Raw genomic sequence first — 18,447 nt, 5'->3', positions numbered from 1 at the left:
ACTGCTTCATGATTGCCTCGGGGTCATCTGGGTATCTGATCGGTACACACTCTGCGATCCTCATTCTTATCCTGAACCCTGACGTGCCAATAGCGCCGTAACAGACAGATTTATTTAATAGAATCCAAACACAGTTGTTAAAATTGTCTGGAAAAACGGCACGCCAGAGAAGCATTCCTCCACAGTAATGTGATTGATGGGGTCCAACAAGTACTTTAAGTTCATTAAGCTGTTCCACAAGCTGCTGAAACAGGAGGTGGACATTTCTGAACATACTGCTTCAGCGTTTCAAAAGACGTTTGGAGTTATCTTTTGTTATTATTGCCTTTAATGATAAATTTAGATTCAGGAAAAGAAAAAGAGCTGATACTGCACCTCTGTGCTGGTGATATCATCTTTTCCACACCATTTATTTTTCAGGTAAGATTTACACAAACTTTTAAAAATCAATAAGTTTTTACTCAAAAAGTCTTTGAGACTTGTTAATAGAAGACAATCTCTGTCCTTTAAGTCTTCCAACACTTAAACTTTGCAAATTAATGATTTAACTATCAGACAACCCTCTGCGTTGCTCTAAGTACAAGGGTGAAGCCTGATAAACGTCACAGTGAATTACAGCCTGCTTCTTTTAGTGGAGGTAACACACACACACACCCACACACACACAGACACACAAAAGCACCTTTAGGAAATCGCTTCATGGACCTTCTGACATCCAGGACAACTTGATTGTAGTCCTTGTGATTCTCCCTCACTTCTCGACCTGAAGCAGAAAGAAAGATTACATTAACAAAGAACTTTTTAATCTTTTTTTTTTTTTTACAAATAAAAATCTGAAAGTTGCAAGTTGCATTTGTATTCCATGCCACACTTAAGATTTTTTAAAGGTACATAACGCTTTCCTTACGCTTTATAAATATTAAGTACTTTATGTTGTTGCATCACATTAAATCCAAATAAACTACATATAAGTTAATAGCTTTAACAAAACAAAATGTGTAAAAGTTCAATGGGTTTAAGTATGTTTCCAGAGCGCTGCAATGTCATAGGAATTGTCTATGTTGATTTATGTAGTGATTGTCAAAAAATAAATTATTTTTTTTTGTCATTAAGTGTCATTAAATGTGTTTTTTAGAAGGGAATACTAACCAGGTTTGTGTGGTAGGTTGTACACGTTTATGTTCAGTAATTTAGGCCAGACTTTTCTCCTTAGCTCATCAGTGAGCAGGCCTCTGTTACCGGCTGCAGCTCTCCTCAGCGCCTCAATGTCCACTGGGTCCCTATCAGTTCAGAAGCAAAGAATTGTGTAACTCTCTAAAACAAAGTAAGTTTGATCATAATGAAACAGTGTGAAGCTTTTCTTAATTTTAGATAAAGAAATCTAAAGTATTGTACCACATGTGGCTAAATTATGTAGGATTTCTAAAGGGGGATACAATATTCTATTGCTTAAAGAAGTTAAGGGAATAGCCATCCTATAATAGTTTTTAATATCAAAACCAAATTACATTACAGAGGATAAGATATTCATGCCTCCAACCTTATCAAAGCCTGATGAATGACGGTCATCTTATGTTTCCTTCCACCATCCAATTCTGTAAGAAACGGGAAAAAGGTTTAGTGAGAAAGCAGCAGAGATGTAATTAAAAAAAAGCATAAATGAAAAATAAATAAATAAAACAGCAAACACAGCAATAAAACAGCAAACACAAAAAGAAAATTATAAAGCCATAGTCGAGAAGTCATTATGAACTTCCCATTTCACTCTTTTCCTCTTTTACAACAAATGGCAATGAACAAAAGTCCAACTCCTGTTTTGATACTGTCTTTTACAGTCTTGACATTTTGTTATTGTTCAAAATATTCCTTAAAAAGCTATTTATTCTCAAAAATATTAGCCCAACTTCGCAGAGAAAATAGCACAAAAGTGCTTAAAGGGTTTGTTTATAAAATGGGAAAAAGATTATTTCCAACAAAACTGTGATGATTTATGTCGGTGGCAGGTAAATTGGAGACAAAGAATCACAATGACTCAGTAAATGATGATGAGGTTATGTAAGAGCTTTTGTCTGGAGTTCTTGACAATGAACACAAATGACAGCTTTGGTTCTGTGAATAAAATATCTGAAGATGGGAGCTGTAATTTTCCGGGGCTTTTCCAGACAACCCAGAATGCCACGCAACCAGCATTTAGAGTTGCTTTGATTCTGATTAAATCTTGTGAAGAAACGACTGTGGATGATTTGTTGCCAGCTAGGAAGAGAAACTCGTCAACTCCAGATTAGTATCCAGACCTGATTCCAAAGGGTTTTGATGATATATTATGTAAAATGAGATTTAATTCGAGTATGAGACTTGTCAACTTTCCGATTTAATCAGCACCCAAATAATGTTAAATGTTCTGGCAAGTTTTATTAGCAAAGAAGCATTTGTGAACCGCGTTTCCAACCATACAACAGTGCTAGCTATTTGTGTTTCACTAACCTCTTGTAGCAGATCCATTCTCATTGCCCCCAACTCCTCCGATTTGTTTCTTCCTCTTGTGTTTTCTCATCCCATTTAAGTACAAAATGCCGAAAGTCAACTAAAACAATCTACCATGAGGCAGAAAAGGCTAATAAGAACAGTGTCTAAACACAGAAATGGGACCGGTTGTGTTTATATGAACGAAACCGCTCTTGTCAACAGCTGTTACTGACTTATTCAACGTACTTCCTGTCTGCCACGCTCTGATTGGACAAAATTGTCACGTGACAAGCATATCATTGGCTGACTGCCAAAACGGAAAGCAACCTCACTTGATTGTAGTATTTGTAGTTCTACTGATTGCTCACCCGTTTGAATTATTGAAGATGACATAAAAACTATCTAGGAACTATTTTATAGTGCTTTAAAGTACTTTGCTGTGAATGCAAATACATTTTATACGCCTCAAAGGGAAGTCAGGTATTCACAATCTTTTATTTTCTGATAAAATCTATTAGTGAAGGACACAAACAGTGAAAGAGTGAATTAGTTAAAGCAATAAATGTAATTATTTCCTCTAAGTTGAATATAAACTCATTGATTGATTCGTTTTGAAAACATGACTCAACGCAATTAAATATTCTGCAAAACAAAATAGCTATAATATTATGAAAACAAATGAGTGTACAGGAACTCTCAAAGCATTAATGACGATGCCATAAAATCCTACTAAGTGTACTTGGCCTTCAAGGCACCAGGCGACATTTCATGAGAAGCTATGAGAAGCTATCATTAAGCTACACTGGCTTTGCTCATTTATAGTCATACGCTTCTGCGGTCTGGTTTACTGTGAAATTAATGCACAAGGTGGAAACCAATATCAACTTTTTGCAAAGGTGCAGCTGAGTTTTCTAGCCATTATGTCATCTTGTAGAGGCATAACTCAAGAGGAAATGTTCTGTAACCAGATGACTTCACAGTTTACCTTTAGATAAACAATTTAAGTAGGGTTCAGGGTTCAGACTTTGAAACAGATTGTTATTTGCATTGAGGCAATGTTTATTATCTGAGGGTATCATGGTACATCAGGCCCAAGATTTATTTATGAACCCTCTGCCGGTTTGGACTCTAAGCGCACATCAAGCTCAAATATGATGATGTATATTTCAAATGGTTAAGTAACTGAAGTGTATTGTTTACTGTAGCAAAGAAAATAAACAGGCAGATTTATGGGGTTCGTAGTAATCAATATTATTAGTAACATTTTTCAGTTCTAGAATTCAATGACGTGTTTTCCTATCATGTAAAATAGACACTGTTGACTGATGATGTTAAACAACAATACTTTGCTCATTCTTTTAGTTTTTTCTCTTCCAAGAATACACAAAAAATTAAAGAGTGATGGAAAAAAATACAAACTCTACCACTTTTTAGTGTGCAGCTTGTCAGAAAAAATACAAAAATAAAAATGAAATTATGTTTCTACTATTTCAATGCTTAAACGCGTCAACAATTTAAAGATTCAGTATCTTGCTTCTGACTCTTCCCTTAATCCCTGATGAACTGCATATTTTCTATGCACAGTTTGATGCACATTTCAGTGAGAAAGACTATCCTCTAGTAACCTTAGTTTAGCTTGAGTTTTAATCTAAGCTTCAGTCTTCAGGTTTAGCTTATTTTAAGCTTTATGTTTAGTTTATGTTGTCTAAGTAACCATGGTCCTGAAGATTGTCATTTTATTTCACTGTATGACAATAAATAAATCTGAATCTGCTGTGTTTTTATACACAGGAACATAAAAATATAATTTTGCTTGGTGAAAAATAATTGTACTGTGAATTATGTTAAAAGTGAGTTAGTGGGGTAGACATTTTTAAGACAAAATTGTAATATTCCATTTAAAACAAGCTAAAGAATAGGTTTAAGATTGAGAAAGCAGTCATGATTTGATAAAAGGACTACTACGTATAATTAAAAGCTTGCTGGTTGTATTTATTGGTTGGAGGAGCGCTAATCTTTAATGCAGATAAGAAAATAACTTGCGAAAGAAATGCTTCAAATGCGGAAGTTGGTCAACGCGTCAAGCCAGATAGGGGGATGTTTGCTTAATAAACGAAGGTCTGGCAACCAAAAAGAGTCAAACGCACCTTGAGCTTTAGTGGTAGTCTAATAAAGCGCTTCTTTTTCTATACCAGCACTGGCATAGCGCTCCAAGGAGGGAAGTGCTCAGCTGCTGTTTGTTCTGCTGACAAAGAGAGAAAAAAAAGGAGCGACGACAGTTATGTATTAGCAATGTCTGGTAGATAGAAACTGCGTGACTGAATCCCGCAGAAATGAGCGACACGAAGGGGCCCTCAGCACGCAGGAGGAGGACTACCATCCCCGGCGGTGGAGGAGCTGGCAGCGTGAAACAAGCCAACGGCACCAAGGGACATGATGCCGGGGGGAAACCTCCACAGAATCCCGCTGGAGTCAAAGCAGCGGCGCCGGAGGTTTCCAAGCAGCACGCCAGTCATAATGGGAATGTGGGCAGAGAAGAGGCGGGGGAAAAGCAGCAGCAGTCCCGTAACAGTCCGAGGAAGCAAAGCAGTGCGGTGGAAGATATCAACGACAGACTCAGGTAATCGTCGGTCTTTCACAAAAACACCGTCACGGTCCTACGGTAGGCGACGAAGTAAAACAATAGTGTTTAGATCCGTTTTAATTCAATCTGTAAACATGCTGTACATCATATTAGGTGTTAGTATGCACCTCTGCCTCCTTGGGGATTTGTGGTATTAAGCTAATTTGGGATACATCTCTAGGTGTTTGCAGCCGCCTAATTAATGATTGTTTCTTTTATAATAAATACATGGGGCCGATAGTTTCCAACACAGACCCATCAGACTAATGCTCCCACTCATCCTAGAAGTCTGTAGAGTGATATTAAGCTTCCCAACTCCTCTCCTCTCTTTATTTCTTGCATTTAACAACATTGCATACATTTTTGCCACATATCAGAATATATTGTTTTTATAAATGAAAATCTTGACGTCATCATTTTTTGTCATTTTCTGTAATTGCAGCAATTTCAGCTCCCAAGTTTTACGGGTTATGTTTCTACCTGCTTCTCACATCGAGGAACTGATATTTTTGCCCACGTTTCTTCACTAAACAGCTGAATCAGATTGAATGATGAGCATCTTCGAAGTACAATTAATTTGGTCTGACCACCACTTCTCAGCTGGACTTAGGCCTCGACACTGATTGGGCCATTCTAACATGCAAATACAATTTGATTTCTAAGCCACTCTACTGCTGCTTTGGCTGCAGGATGAGGGTTGTTGTCTTTCTGGGCTCAGGGATATCAAGAAAATGTGTTATTCTGATAGTACTACTCAATATTGTGACAAAATCCCTGTTGAAATGCCCCCATTTCTCTCGGTTTAACACCTCAACCCTTAGCTGGAATGTGATCACCTGCCCCAGGGTTGCTCATGTTTAGCTTGACTCTGCTCTGTCCATGTTAACGAAAAGCGTCCTCACGGTGTGATGCTTCCACCATGCTTGACAGTTGAAGTGGTGTATTAAAAGTAATCTGCAGTTGCCTTTCCTGTTGTGATAAGTAAATCACAACAGTAAATTTGTTATGTATTAGAGATACATCTGAGTCTGTAAAATTGATTTTTAAAACATGTTTGGACAAGAAATGACCTCAAGATGGCTAAATAACAACTTTGCGTTTTTGTTTTTTTTGTTGGACATGCCAGACTCTTTGAAAAGTAATTTTTATGCTGAATATGTATCTACAATTTAATAGCTAAGGGTAAAAAATTGAGCCTGACTAATAATTTGGTCTGATACCAAACGATGTGAATTCTACTAACACAGGAAACCTTGAAATTAGGTCATTGTCTTACTTGTAATGAGGTTTCAGTGTGTGTGTGAGAGAGTCATCCTGTTTCATGTGTTTTAATCTTGCTTTCAACCTTTTCACCTTTTCAGTGTGTGAAAGGTTTGCACACTGAAAACGGCTCAGTGAGTTCTGTTACCGACTCATTTCCTTTCAGATGTCTAGTCCTTCTTTCGTCACACCTTTTTTGTTCTTTCTCATGTATGATCGTGGGGGAAAATAATCTGACTGGTGATGAAAAGCCTAAATTTACTCAATTTTTTCATGATCGCACCCTTTGACCCACATTTTCACAACTCTTTGACTGCCTGTTGCAGTGGTTGGAACCCATATTGGATTGCGGGATGTTACTCATTCAGGGAAAATGATTTCCTAATCAGGAGAGTACAACATGACTGAGTTACCAAAAGGATAGCAGAGCAGAATCTGTGTTTTTGAAGAAGAAGTTCAAAATCATCAATGTGGTCTGAGTAAATATTGCATAAAATAAAACAGGGGAATAGTTCTCAACAAGAGTATTTGAATAAATACAGAGAACGTATAGAAGAATATGTTGGATACAACACGATTTCAATGTTAATTACGTTGATTCACAAAGGCTATATTCACACTGCAGCCTGAAGTGACCCAATTCTATTTTTTGTCAAATCTGATTTATTTTTTTCTTTCTTTCTTTCTTTTTTTTTTTTTTCTTTTTTGGCCGTGGCTATGAAAGCCTATTTCCGCCATGAAAGAAAAAATAAAAGACCAACAGGAAGTCATAATTTCGACTTTCAAAGTCATAAGTCGAAATTATGACTTACAAAGTCGAAATTATAACTTCCTGTTGGTCTTTTATTTTTTCTTTCATGGCGGAAATGGGCTTCCATAGTTCACATTTCCAGATGCGACTTGTATGTGTTCCCCTGTGTGAACTGCAAACGACCTGAAAGTCTCCAGCGTTTTGCCAGCCACCATAAAAGCAGTGCTCAGTGTTTGCGGAAGTAGCTTACGATTTTAAAGTTGTTGTCCAACCGGAGCAGCACATTAACAACTTAATCCTCATTACATTCCGCCATGATTGGTGTTTTTCTTCCCGCTTGCGCCTGTCAGGACACAGAATAGTGACGTTTGTCGAGTGTCAGTGACATTCATTTTGGACAAATGCGACCTGAACTCAGGTCACATTTGAATCGGATACGTATCGGACATCAAAGACTGCGTTCACACTCCAGGCTGAAGTGACCCAATTACGATTTCTTTTTCGTTTTTTTTTTTTTTTGTTTGTTTTTTTACGTAATGCGACCTGTATCCAATCTTTTTATTACAGTCTGAACAGCACAGGTTGGATTCTTTTTGAATGCGATCCATATCTGATACGTATCCGATTCAAGTGCGACCCGGTCTTATTCATCTGAACTGAACGTCACTGATACTCGACAAACGTCACTTATCTGTGTCCTGATACGCGCAAGCGGGAAAAAAAACCCCAACAACAACCATGACAGACTATAATGGGGATTAAGATGTTAATATGCTGCTCCGGTCGGACAACAACTTCAAATGTGTAAGCTAAGCTCCACCGTTAGCTTCCATGTTTACTTCCGCAAACACTGAGCACTTCTTCTTTTTATGACGGTTGGTAGAACACTGACGCTATTGCGCCCTCTACTGCGCATGCGCGACATTTTCAGGTCTTTTACACTGCAGAACGCATACAGGTTGCATTTATTTGGCAGTATAAACGGCCACGGCAAAAAAAAAAAAAACAATTTGACAAAAAAAAATCGGAATTGGTAATGTTACCTTTTCTATTTACTTATTGTTGATGAGTAGCAGGAAGCTTTGACAGATAACGTAATCACTAGTTATTTAATCATTAAACAAATTATTTACTCAAAATACTTGGAAGTTTTGTTTCCATTTTGTTTTGCAGCTGCCATGTCCTACAGGAATCTCTCCTAAGCTCAGCCAGTGGCTACAGCAACTACAGAGGAATCCTAAACTGGTGTGTTGTCATGCTGGTGAGTAAAACTGTGTGGGCATTGAAAGATGTTTCTTTGTTAGCAATGTGTCTTTGCACCACATGTGGCAATTACAGATGCTGTTTCAGGCAGGCTTATAAACACTCTGGCAATATTAAGACAAAACGGTGTGTTGAATAAAAAATGCAAGCTGTGCTTAGTGACAAACGGTGACTGAGGAAAATGTGCCGCTCTGACCAATTTTCACTACATCCCAGACAGCATTAAGATGAATTATAAGGATTTAATGTCATTTAGATGGCATGTTTGATTGCTTTATTAATGTCAAAGTTTAGTATTTTATCACTTCAAAATATTGTACTTGCGTTTGATGCCATTCCGGACAAATTGGGGAGTGCCAGTGTTCAAATGTCATAATTTCACATTTCCTCAACAGAAAATGTATTGAGCAGTGGGTGCTGCTGCTGTTGCAGGTTATTATATTATTGCACAGTTTTTTGTGTGTATTTTTAACTGAGCTGATCACCTACGGTAACATGTAATAAAAATCAGTAATAGAAGTTGTGTACTTTATAAATCAGTGGCTAAAAGTCTTATTTATATAGCTACATATTGAAAACCTGAGCCATGCAGTGGGGGAGAGTAAATAATTGCTACTTTTGTCAGTAATGAGGGATTACCTTTTTATTTTTTTAATGCTCCTAAATCTTTGGCTTAAAAGTATCGCCAGGGGGGATCACAAGCTTCTTTTAGGAAATTGTTTCCAAAGTTTTTCTAAAAACCAATCCTAATTTGCTCTCTGTGACTAAAATAATCCAATTTTGAATGTTTATATCTCTGTGACAACCATGTTTTATGCTGTTTGCTGTCACCACCGGGCTTTGCTTACTCTTTTTAGAGAGTCTTTGTTCAGAGGGATACAAGTCAAACTACAGAGGGTTTAACTCGTATGTCTTGTGACTGAGTGAATGTTATTTGTTTTTACTACCATTGGCTATATTCCAAGGAAGTCGTCTGCAGAGGTGCAAGTTTCCACAGGGAAAAGATTGGATGTTGTGCATGTTTAGCCTTGCTGTTCTTGAGTATAAACATATGAGGATTCCAGAAATTCATGCTTGTCGTTCTGTTGTATTTCTCTGTGATGGCTGGGGAATAATGGAGAATCATTGTGAGAACGCATAGGTTTTTATTAATGCATTGGGATTAGGCCCTGATAAGATGAAAGAAGAGATCAACAGGAAAACCAGGTCAGACCAAAATAAAACTTCTCTTTTCCCCCCTAATCAGACTAAATCTTTGATAGTTCAGCCTTTAGAAGCTGAATTGTTTCTCCAAATCATATTTGTATGTCAGTAGGGTAAAGTTCATTCAACTCTAGAATCTCCTTCTATTTTTATCCTACCTGCCACTAAAACCTGTTTTGTCTCATCTAAAGGCACTGAAATATACTTTCTCTCGTCAAAATGTGTTGCATCTCTGGTGCAATTAGATTCAAATGGGGGGGGGGGGGGGGGAATTGTCACAAGTTTTGCAAACATTGTGCATAGCAACTAATTTAATCAAATTAGAAACCTGTGCAATTGATCTGTTTTGCACTTTTTATTAAAAAAAAAAAATTCTCATTTGTGTACTGTGGCATCGGCTTCTTATAGTAATGTTAAACAAATCTGTCTCACTAAAGTATTTAAAAACTGTAACTCAAAGCAGTATGCTTAAAGTATTTCTTTTTGTTCATTTTGAGGATTTTAGCTAACAGTTAATAAAAATTAAAAAAAAGCTTCCCCTTGATTTTCACTCGTGTTGTAAAAGTGTCTGTATTCCTGCTGTCCACTTACTTCAGTAGACCTCCCCTCACTCTGACCTCTGTGCTTTTGGAGAGTGATGGACACACTGGTACAGCTGAACTGTTGTGAGAACCCATTTTGCAATCATTTTGCTTCACAAAGGCCAATAGTCCCTTCATTCACGATGAACCTTGTTTATCTCGAAGCTTAATAAGGCAAAGGTTAGCAGTGCGGACAGAGGACATTACAGAATTCAAACCATAGAATATCCTCTTTAACATGACTATATCGTGCCTCTCATCATGCATTCATTCAGAAACTGTCTCTTATAGAAACCGTGACAGATCTAAAAATGGTGTGCATGCGTTTTGCACACTGTGTACTTCTTCTGCAATCAGTTTTATATCCTACAAGGTGAAGCTGAACCTTGAACTTAAATGCTTAACGATGCCATAAAGTGATTTTGGCTAGCAGAGGGAGCAGCTGCAGGGATTTGTTGCCACGTTTAGGTGTGAAACAAATGTGATTGATTTTGACAGATGTCACTCAGCCTGTAATCTCTTCCTCTTTGTGTGTTTTATGGGTAGGTACTGTTTGGTCTTGTTAAGCTACTTTTCTGTTCTTGCTCAGAACAATACCTGACTCTGTATACAGTGAAAGAAAAACGGGTCAGTCTGCAGGCTGATCTGACCAGAGTTACTAGATTCGAAAACAACAATAAGGAGATTTAAAGCCGAGCGTTTTTTAAATCGTCTTTGCAAAGTTCAGGCCCGATGAATCGCCAGGAGAAATGATTCCTTTTCTTTGACGCAAATTGCTTCTTATCTTTTGCTTTTCTATTTTTCCTTGTAGGTGCTCAGTAATGCACGACTCTTCTTGGAGAACATCATCAAGTGAGTGTGCACAAACACAGAAGCCACAAATGTGTAGAAATATATGGATATATGTACGCAAACATGTTTGGACTTTTACTCAGGGTTTCCCCCAGAAAACTTGCTAAGCCCTGTGGCTGGGTGCTAGGGCACCCATTCATCCACCGGCCCATCGTGTTTTTGAGTTAAAAAAGGCTCAAATTGACAGGAAATTTGAATATATCACTTGATAATGATGCATTATTGAAAGATTGGAAGATTAATACCTGAACACCAACTGTAAAGTCTGAAAAATGCAAACATTTAAAAAAAAAAAAACTTAAATAAATAAGCAATGCTAAGCCTGGTGGGGGCACAAGTAAAGCCTGGTGGCCCGCCAGGCTTATAATACACTGAGGGGAACCCTGCTAAGTTTAAACGCATGTCATCTAAAATACTATCGCATCCAAGCAGTTTTTCACAATTGGAAAATTCCAAAGATTGGAGTTGACACTTTCACACAGTCATATCTCGATCCAATCCACCAATCTTTAGCTTTAATCTCTTTCAGTTGATTTAATCACATAGCAGCTGTAAAACAATCTTGTGTTCATCCTCCAGGTACGGCATCCTAGTAGATCCAATCCAAGTCGTGTCTCTTTTCTTAAAGGACCCCTACAGCTGGCCAGCAGCCTGCCTGATCATTGGTATGAAGCCCCCGTTATATTGATATAATGGACATAAAAATTACTACATTTTAGTATTTACAGCTGATACAAAGAAGTTTTTTTAGTTACATTTGTAAGTTTTTCAGCTCTCATCTTGTATCACAGTGCATCTTCGATGATCATAATCTGAGACGCAAACGAAATGCAAAAAAATGGCAGTTTTTTTTTCTTTTCAGAAAGGTGAAGCGTTAGGGACGAGTCATTTTATTTTTACATATGTCGGTAGAAAATAGATTCAGGTTTTATTTTTCATTAGGAGATTAGTGTTTTGTTTTTTTTGTTGTTCTCATACTATTTCTCTCCTTTAGCACACACCTAAAATTAATCAGTTTTTGGAAGCGAGGCCTCTAGGTTATTTGTCCAAATTCTCCCTGCTTTTAAACATTATCTGAAAGTAATTTTGTATTTTTTTAAATTTGTTTTTAGCCTTTTCTTTTACAGTGATCAGAGAGTAACAGTAAAAAATACAGAATACTAATCAGTGTATCTCCTTCTGATGTATTATGTGCTGGTGAAATATTTTTTAATGACAATACGGATCAAATCTTATTTAATGCACAAAGATTCGATTAATTTAGTCTGACCTGAAGCTTAAAATGTGTTATTTATAGTAGCAAAATGACAATAAGTGACATTTGCAGGCACTTCACAAAACAAATTTGTACATTTTATATCCTGAAACGTCTAATCCAATCAGTCCAGTCATTTAGAAATCTTCAAATTCAATTTATCAGACTGAGATCTGTAGATATTTCTCACTGCTAGTTGTTTTTGTGAGATATTGATTATTTTAAACGTAGCTGAAGGAAAAGCTTTACTTGTACGTTCCATGCTGTAATCAGTGTGTTTTGATGAGTCTTGGTATTCATGTATTGTTGCAGCTCATGAAACTGTTCCTCTTATTTGTTTTAGCGTCCAACCTGTTCATCCTGACAGCCTTGTACGTAGAGAGACGTCTGGCAGTGGTAGGTCCATATAATGATCTACATGGACTCTTTTTCATTTAACTCCTTAAACTCGTTTATTGTTTCCAGGCATCGTAAACAGGATTGAGTTATCCTTTTATGGCATTTCTTATGGGCTTTATCAGCCCAGCAGTGCTCATATTTACGACTGCTCTGACCCAGATCGCATCGTGCATAACTTCATTTTCACAGCTGGTAAATCTTTTAATTGTTACTATGATAAACGTAAAAAATGATGCATATTCTCTGTAATGTTTGCCAGGGTATGATCTCTGAAACTACTGGAAGGATTCTTCACATTTTCAACCTCATATTCATGTTGACCTTCTCCTCTGCCACGGTCCTCTCTGTGACCTCCATGACCCCAGGTGTGTTTAAATCCACGATAAGACACCAACTCTAACCTTTAATCTTTGGTACTAATGTTTAGCATGTGTGTCATTTTACTTTAAAATCATAGAAGTTATTTTTCATTTTGGCCATGAATATGACCAAATACGTCTTTTTTTTTTTTTTAGTGTATATACTTTCATTTTTTCCCCTCTTATTAATGGTGGTGTGTTTGTCTGTCAGTGGGTGGTGTGTTTTCTCTAGGAATCTACACTGTGCTGTTTCTCAAGCTTTACTCTTATCAGGACGCCAACAGGTGGTGCAGAGAGATCAGACAAGCCAAAGCCAAAAGCCTAACGCGATCATATTCATGTAAGTGTATCTGCATTCACTGACGAGTAAATAAACCATCCTGACTGGAGAAGTAAGCTAATGTTTCTGTACAGAGATGTGTTTGTCTATTTAGCAGTTACATTTTGTTAAAGAGCTTTTCTACTTAATGGTGGTGTAGGAAAGAGAGCATGGAGTAAATAAAAGAAGCAAAATATTACCACTCCATAACCTTTGGACTCTATAAATGTACTTTAATAATCCCTAAATTCAGTCTGTTTTTTCTCCTTCTGTTGTTTTTAGGTCCTGATGTTCAGCAGTCGAACGGCTCAGCAGTTCATTCTCTGGTCTCCTACCCAGGAAACCTCACACACAGAGGTACGTTTTAATCCAGGCAAAGCAGAAACATTTACATGAAACATCTGGCATGTATTTGAAAACTGTTGCCCAAAGATGATGAACAGTTTTATTAAATTGTTCCAGTTTAACATTAATAAGACTTTTTACATTGACTCCAAAATCAGATGCAGATAGTAATGTTACAAATCTGTTTACTACGTCGCATCAGTTGTAGATGGAGCAAATATTTAATCTGGTTAATATTTGACATGCAGATATTTAGTCATCCAGAACACGACAATAATCAGTAGAAATCAAGTGAACTTGTTCTTTTGTTTCTTTAGTGTTGGATAACCGGTTGACCTGACTTGTTTATTTGTCTTCAGACATGTACTACTTTGTTTTTGCCCCAACTCTGTGCTACCAGCTCAACTTCCCTCGATCTCCACGGATACGTAAACGGTTCCTGATAAGGCGGCTTTTCGAAATGGTGAGAAGAAGGTTGCAACATTATAAATTACAGCAGGTGCAGCTGTGTGAAGCTTTTGTTTCATTCATGACTTCTCATCTTTTCCAGCTTTTTCTTATGCAGTTGTTGGTGGGATTGATACAGCAGGTATGATTGAATTTTTTGTTAGAATCACAGCATAAGAATAACACAAATTCACAAATTTACATGAAATGTCTAATGTGATTATACAAACTAATATGCAAAATAAAAAAGCAACATTTTATCCCAGACCTATATTTTTGTTTGCTTTTGTGGTTGACCTGTTCTGTCCAGATTAAAATTGTTCTTAATTTTGAGTCCAGATTGCAGTTTGAACCAGAGTTTTACTTTCAGTCTGAATAAACCACTTACTATGACTTTTTATTTCAACTTCAACATTAGAAATACTCACTTTTTTTCCTACAAAGAGTCAGTTCTGATCATTTTCTATCATACTTATTGATTTACCGACTGAAATAAAAAGAAATTAATTAAAATACGTCTCTTTCAGTGGATGGTTCCCACAATTCAAAATTCTATGAAACCGTTCCGGGTATGTACGCTGTTTGTCTACAGACACTTGATTATTATTATTTAAAAGTTTTTGGAATATTAACCATATGAGATGGTTGTTATCTCTTGTATACAGGATGTAAAAACTGTAATCCTCGATTTTAAGAGTTAATATTTTCTTCATTGCTTGTTGCAGGAAATGGATTTTTCTCGGATGGTGGAGCGATTGCTCAAGTTAGCAGTGAGTGTCGGCGCAGAACCTTAAAATTTGCAGACTAATGAATGAATGACAAGATCTAGTATTTAAGCTAAAATATCTTTTAATGCAGGACAACATCCCTGCTTGATATTTTCTATTAGGATGTGTTGGTGTAACCTAACCAACCCAAACTTCTCCCTGCTCTCCTCTCAGGTCCCCAACCATCTCATATGGTTGATATTCTTTTACTGGTTTTTCCATTCCTCTATGAATTTTGTGGCAGAACTGCTGCAGTTTGGAGACAGGGAGTTCTACAGGGACTGGTGGTGAGTTGAGTTTATGTTCAAGATTGAGCTGAAAGTGCAAATTTAAACACTGATTACGCCAACGTATAAAATGTGCAAACACATCGGCACCAATCGGACTTTTATTTTGCTAACCCAGATCACTGATTTTCTTTGAGCTCTTATAATTATTAAAACCCTGTGTTTGAAACTGGCTTGCAAAGTATTAGCTTGATGTAGATGCATAGTAGAAAAATAAAATGTCTAAATGTTCTAAAAGAAAAAAACTACTAAAGTTGTTATAAAATCTCTGAACTCTGTTGAATTTAGGAAATGTTGAACTTTCAGAATTACAAGATGTGGATTAATAGAGGGTCATCAGATTTTATTTGTTGTTGTTGTAGCTGTCAATCACAAAAACATCTTTAGAAAACATTATATGGTGTTTGATTCACGTCTAATGGTTTTATAAATTATGACTTTTCCTTTGTCTCATATCAGGAACTCTGAGACCGTCACATATTTCTGGGCTAACTGGAATATCCCCGTTCACAAATGGTGCCTGAGGTGAGATCAAAACTCCTGGGTATTTAGTCAACATCGTGCGTAAGTGCATATTATTTGGCTAAATTAAATTGTGTGTTTGTGCCCGTTTTACAGACATTTCTACAAGCCGATGCTAAAAAGAGGGACCAACAAGTTTCTGGCTCAAACTGCTGTGTTCTTAGTTTCTGCGTTCTTACACGAGGTAAGAGACAATTTTTCTGTCCTTGAATATTTTTATGTAAATGTTTTTTTTATCCCTTCAATTCTGCTTATCAAAAGCTTTCTTTCAGACAAAAAAAAAAAAAAAACTGACTGAAATTAGGAAAATAACTTCCAAAAGACAAAATGACTGGCTGGAAAGTTTCTGTTATCTGTTATTGAACTGAACATTTCTTAGCATTATAATCCCATCATATTTCTACGTGTTGGCAAAATAATAAATAGATGTAAACTAAATCATTCCACGTCGACGCCTTAAAGGAAGAGTGTGTTGTTTCTAAAACCCATTTAATCTGGATTCTCTCTCCTCAGTACCTGGTTAGCGTTCCTCTGAAGATGTTCAGACTTTGGGCCTTTATGGGAATGATGGCTCAGGTAAAACACGCAGAATCATTTATTTCTGCTTGTTTGTTTTCCTATCTCTCTGGTTTCCACTTATTCCCACTTTTCCTCCCCGCAGGTTCCTCTGGCTTGGTTTGTGGGTCGCTACCTGAACGGAAACTACGGCAACGCGGCCGTCTGGCTCTCGCTCATCATTGGGCAGCCCATTGCGGTGCTGATGTATTTCCATGACTACTATGTTATTCATCATGGAAGCACCAAATAGCCCAGGGGGGGAAAAAAACTGAGATGAGCCGAAAGGAAAATGTAAAGCAAGTGACTCTCCTGCTTTAATTTTTGCACTTTGAGGGGACAGGACCACAACATGTCGGGAAACAACGTAGGACATTTATGTGACAGGAACGTGTTAAACTTTCACCTTTTGTCAACCTCCAATCAAACTAAACCTCGCGATGCAGCGCCACCATCTGTTCATTTCATCTTTTGTGATTTGATCGTGGACTCGAACTGAATCAGCTCTTTGATGAATGTCAAAGGAAGGAATAACCCCGTTTTTTGTTTTTGTTTCTTTTTGAAGCCGGATATTTGCTTCAAATTCTGTAAGCGCCACCAAAGATGCACTTGGCGAACCTCCGAGTTGGAAATCCATATTTTCTAGACTTAAGCATTTTGAAAAGGACGGCGCTCCGCTTGAAAACTTTACACTCGTCAGGTGCAATAAATGTGAACCACTGCCAGGCAAACGCATCCAGAAGTGAATCTTGCCTCTTTTAAATGAGATTTGCTTCTGTGTAAGTGGCTAAGAAGCTTAAAAACTTCAGGTGTCCCGGTTTTGACGTTTACCACAATTTACCTTTAATTCCAATAATGTTCATCTTATTTGTGCAATACAGTATTATATATTGTTATTGTTATTAAAATGATTATAAGGACCAGGCATCTCTTCCCACAAGAACTGAATGGACCAAGGACAATAATGTGGAGTAATTTAACCAATCATGACTGCTTTATTATCCCTCTGTGGTCTGCACAACATTTTACCTGTCAAATGATTTCATGCTTTAAAAAAAATGTCTATATTTTGCTGCAGTGACATTTTTTTTTTGTTCCTATAATTTAAATCAATGACATTTTTGCACTTTATTGAGATGCATGCTATTGGGGGGGGGAAAGCAATAGATTTCTATGAATGTACCGTCTTAAGTTATATTCTGACATGTTGAAGTTTCCTAGTATTATGATAAAAGCAGAAGAGTTCTTACAGTATTTGATCCAATTGCAAGTATTTTGCAGCAAATTAAAATATAACTTTACATTTCTTTCCCACCTACTTTCAGAAAAAACAAAACCTACTAGATTTCTCTTATCAGAAACAAGTGCCTGCTGTAAGTACATATTAAAATTATAAGTTATGCCAAAACTTTCAGGAGCTGTAATTTAAATAGTGTTTCGTTTTGTAATTTATTTGGAAAATAAGATTTGAATTTAACTGTAATGCAATAATCCTGCTTTCGGAGTATTTCAGAACACAGTGGAAATATTGAGAATAATATCCTGGCTCACTTTGATCCACTTGTGCCAAATCTGACAAAATGTTGGCAGCAAAGTAAATCTAAAGAAAATAAACATCTTTCCAGAGGGCTCAGATGGGAAAGTTTACGGTCGTTTGGTTTGACTGAAACACACCAGAGGTAATTTTAGTTGAGGAATTTTGAGTTTATATTGACTGAATTATTGGATACAACTTGTAAAATGAATGAATTTCTTAACAGATGTGTTTGTACCGTGTTAAGACGTCTGGGTAAAATGACTGTTTTGTAAATTATCTTTCAGTTGAAAAAAAATCTGCTGATTAAAGATAGTTTCCATCTGCTGTCAGGTTTTTGTTTATAGTATTTTAAATGCAAACTGGATTTCCAGCAATTAAACTAATATAAGCAGTACTGATTAAACACTCCCAATTATACACATGAGGGGAAAAAACAATCTGCTAAATATCACAAAATATTTAAAAGTGGCAGTTTAAATAAAAGTGGAAATAATTATTTGAAGGTGGAATTTTTTACATAATCCCTATTTTTATGTATTTTTTTTAAATTTTCTAGTTGCTGAAACATTTTTAAGGACTAAAAGTAATGGACATATTTAAATATTTGAACGGTATTTTATATAATTTATACATTTAAATTTGCTAAACTGTTGTGC

At 36.7% G+C, this 18,447-nt stretch overlaps 2 protein-coding genes across 3 annotated transcripts in view; one reads left to right on the top strand and one right to left on the bottom strand.

Moving 5' to 3' along the window:
• The window catches only part of LOC103472476 (TBC1 domain family member 20), an 18,407-nt gene extending 15,147 nt beyond the window's left edge, over positions 1–3,260 (bottom strand). Inside the window, exons 1-4 of one of the 2 annotated variants that reach the window (XM_017307603.1) lie at positions 2,485–3,260; positions 1,541–1,595; positions 1,150–1,280; positions 683–763 (exon numbers count right to left, since the gene is read on the bottom strand). In XM_017307603.1, coding sequence (XP_017163092.1) covers positions 683–763; positions 1,150–1,280; positions 1,541–1,595; positions 2,485–2,554 — 337 coding nt within the window. In that variant the 5' untranslated portion in view covers positions 2,555–3,260. The remainder of the gene's footprint in view (positions 1–682; positions 764–1,149; positions 1,281–1,540; positions 1,596–2,484) is intronic. The other variant, XM_008422150.2, reaches the window with a different exon arrangement.
• Positions 3,261–4,397: 1,137 nt separating this feature from the next.
• Positions 4,398–18,115, top strand: dgat1a (diacylglycerol O-acyltransferase 1a). Its single transcript, XM_008422149.2, has 17 exons — positions 4,398–5,086; positions 8,274–8,361; positions 10,959–10,999; positions 11,579–11,664; positions 12,598–12,650; positions 12,913–13,018; positions 13,224–13,352; positions 13,614–13,688; positions 14,036–14,139; positions 14,227–14,265; positions 14,651–14,692; positions 14,849–14,893; positions 15,065–15,177; positions 15,637–15,702; positions 15,796–15,883; positions 16,213–16,275; positions 16,361–18,115. Exons 1-17 carry the CDS (start codon positions 4,800–4,802, stop codon positions 16,505–16,507), a joined length of 1,572 nt encoding a protein of 523 aa, XP_008420371.1. The 5' UTR covers positions 4,398–4,799; the 3' UTR covers positions 16,508–18,115.
• Positions 18,116–18,447: the final 332 nt, after the last annotated feature.

The sequence above is a fragment of the Poecilia reticulata genome, linkage group LG11, assembly GCF_000633615.1.
Source record: "Poecilia reticulata strain Guanapo linkage group LG11, Guppy_female_1.0+MT, whole genome shotgun sequence".
In the NCBI taxonomy this organism is placed as follows: domain Eukaryota; kingdom Metazoa; phylum Chordata; class Actinopteri; order Cyprinodontiformes; family Poeciliidae; genus Poecilia; species Poecilia reticulata.
The sequence above is the reverse complement of the archived record's forward strand: the minus strand, read 5'-3'. Positions and strand labels throughout refer to the sequence as shown.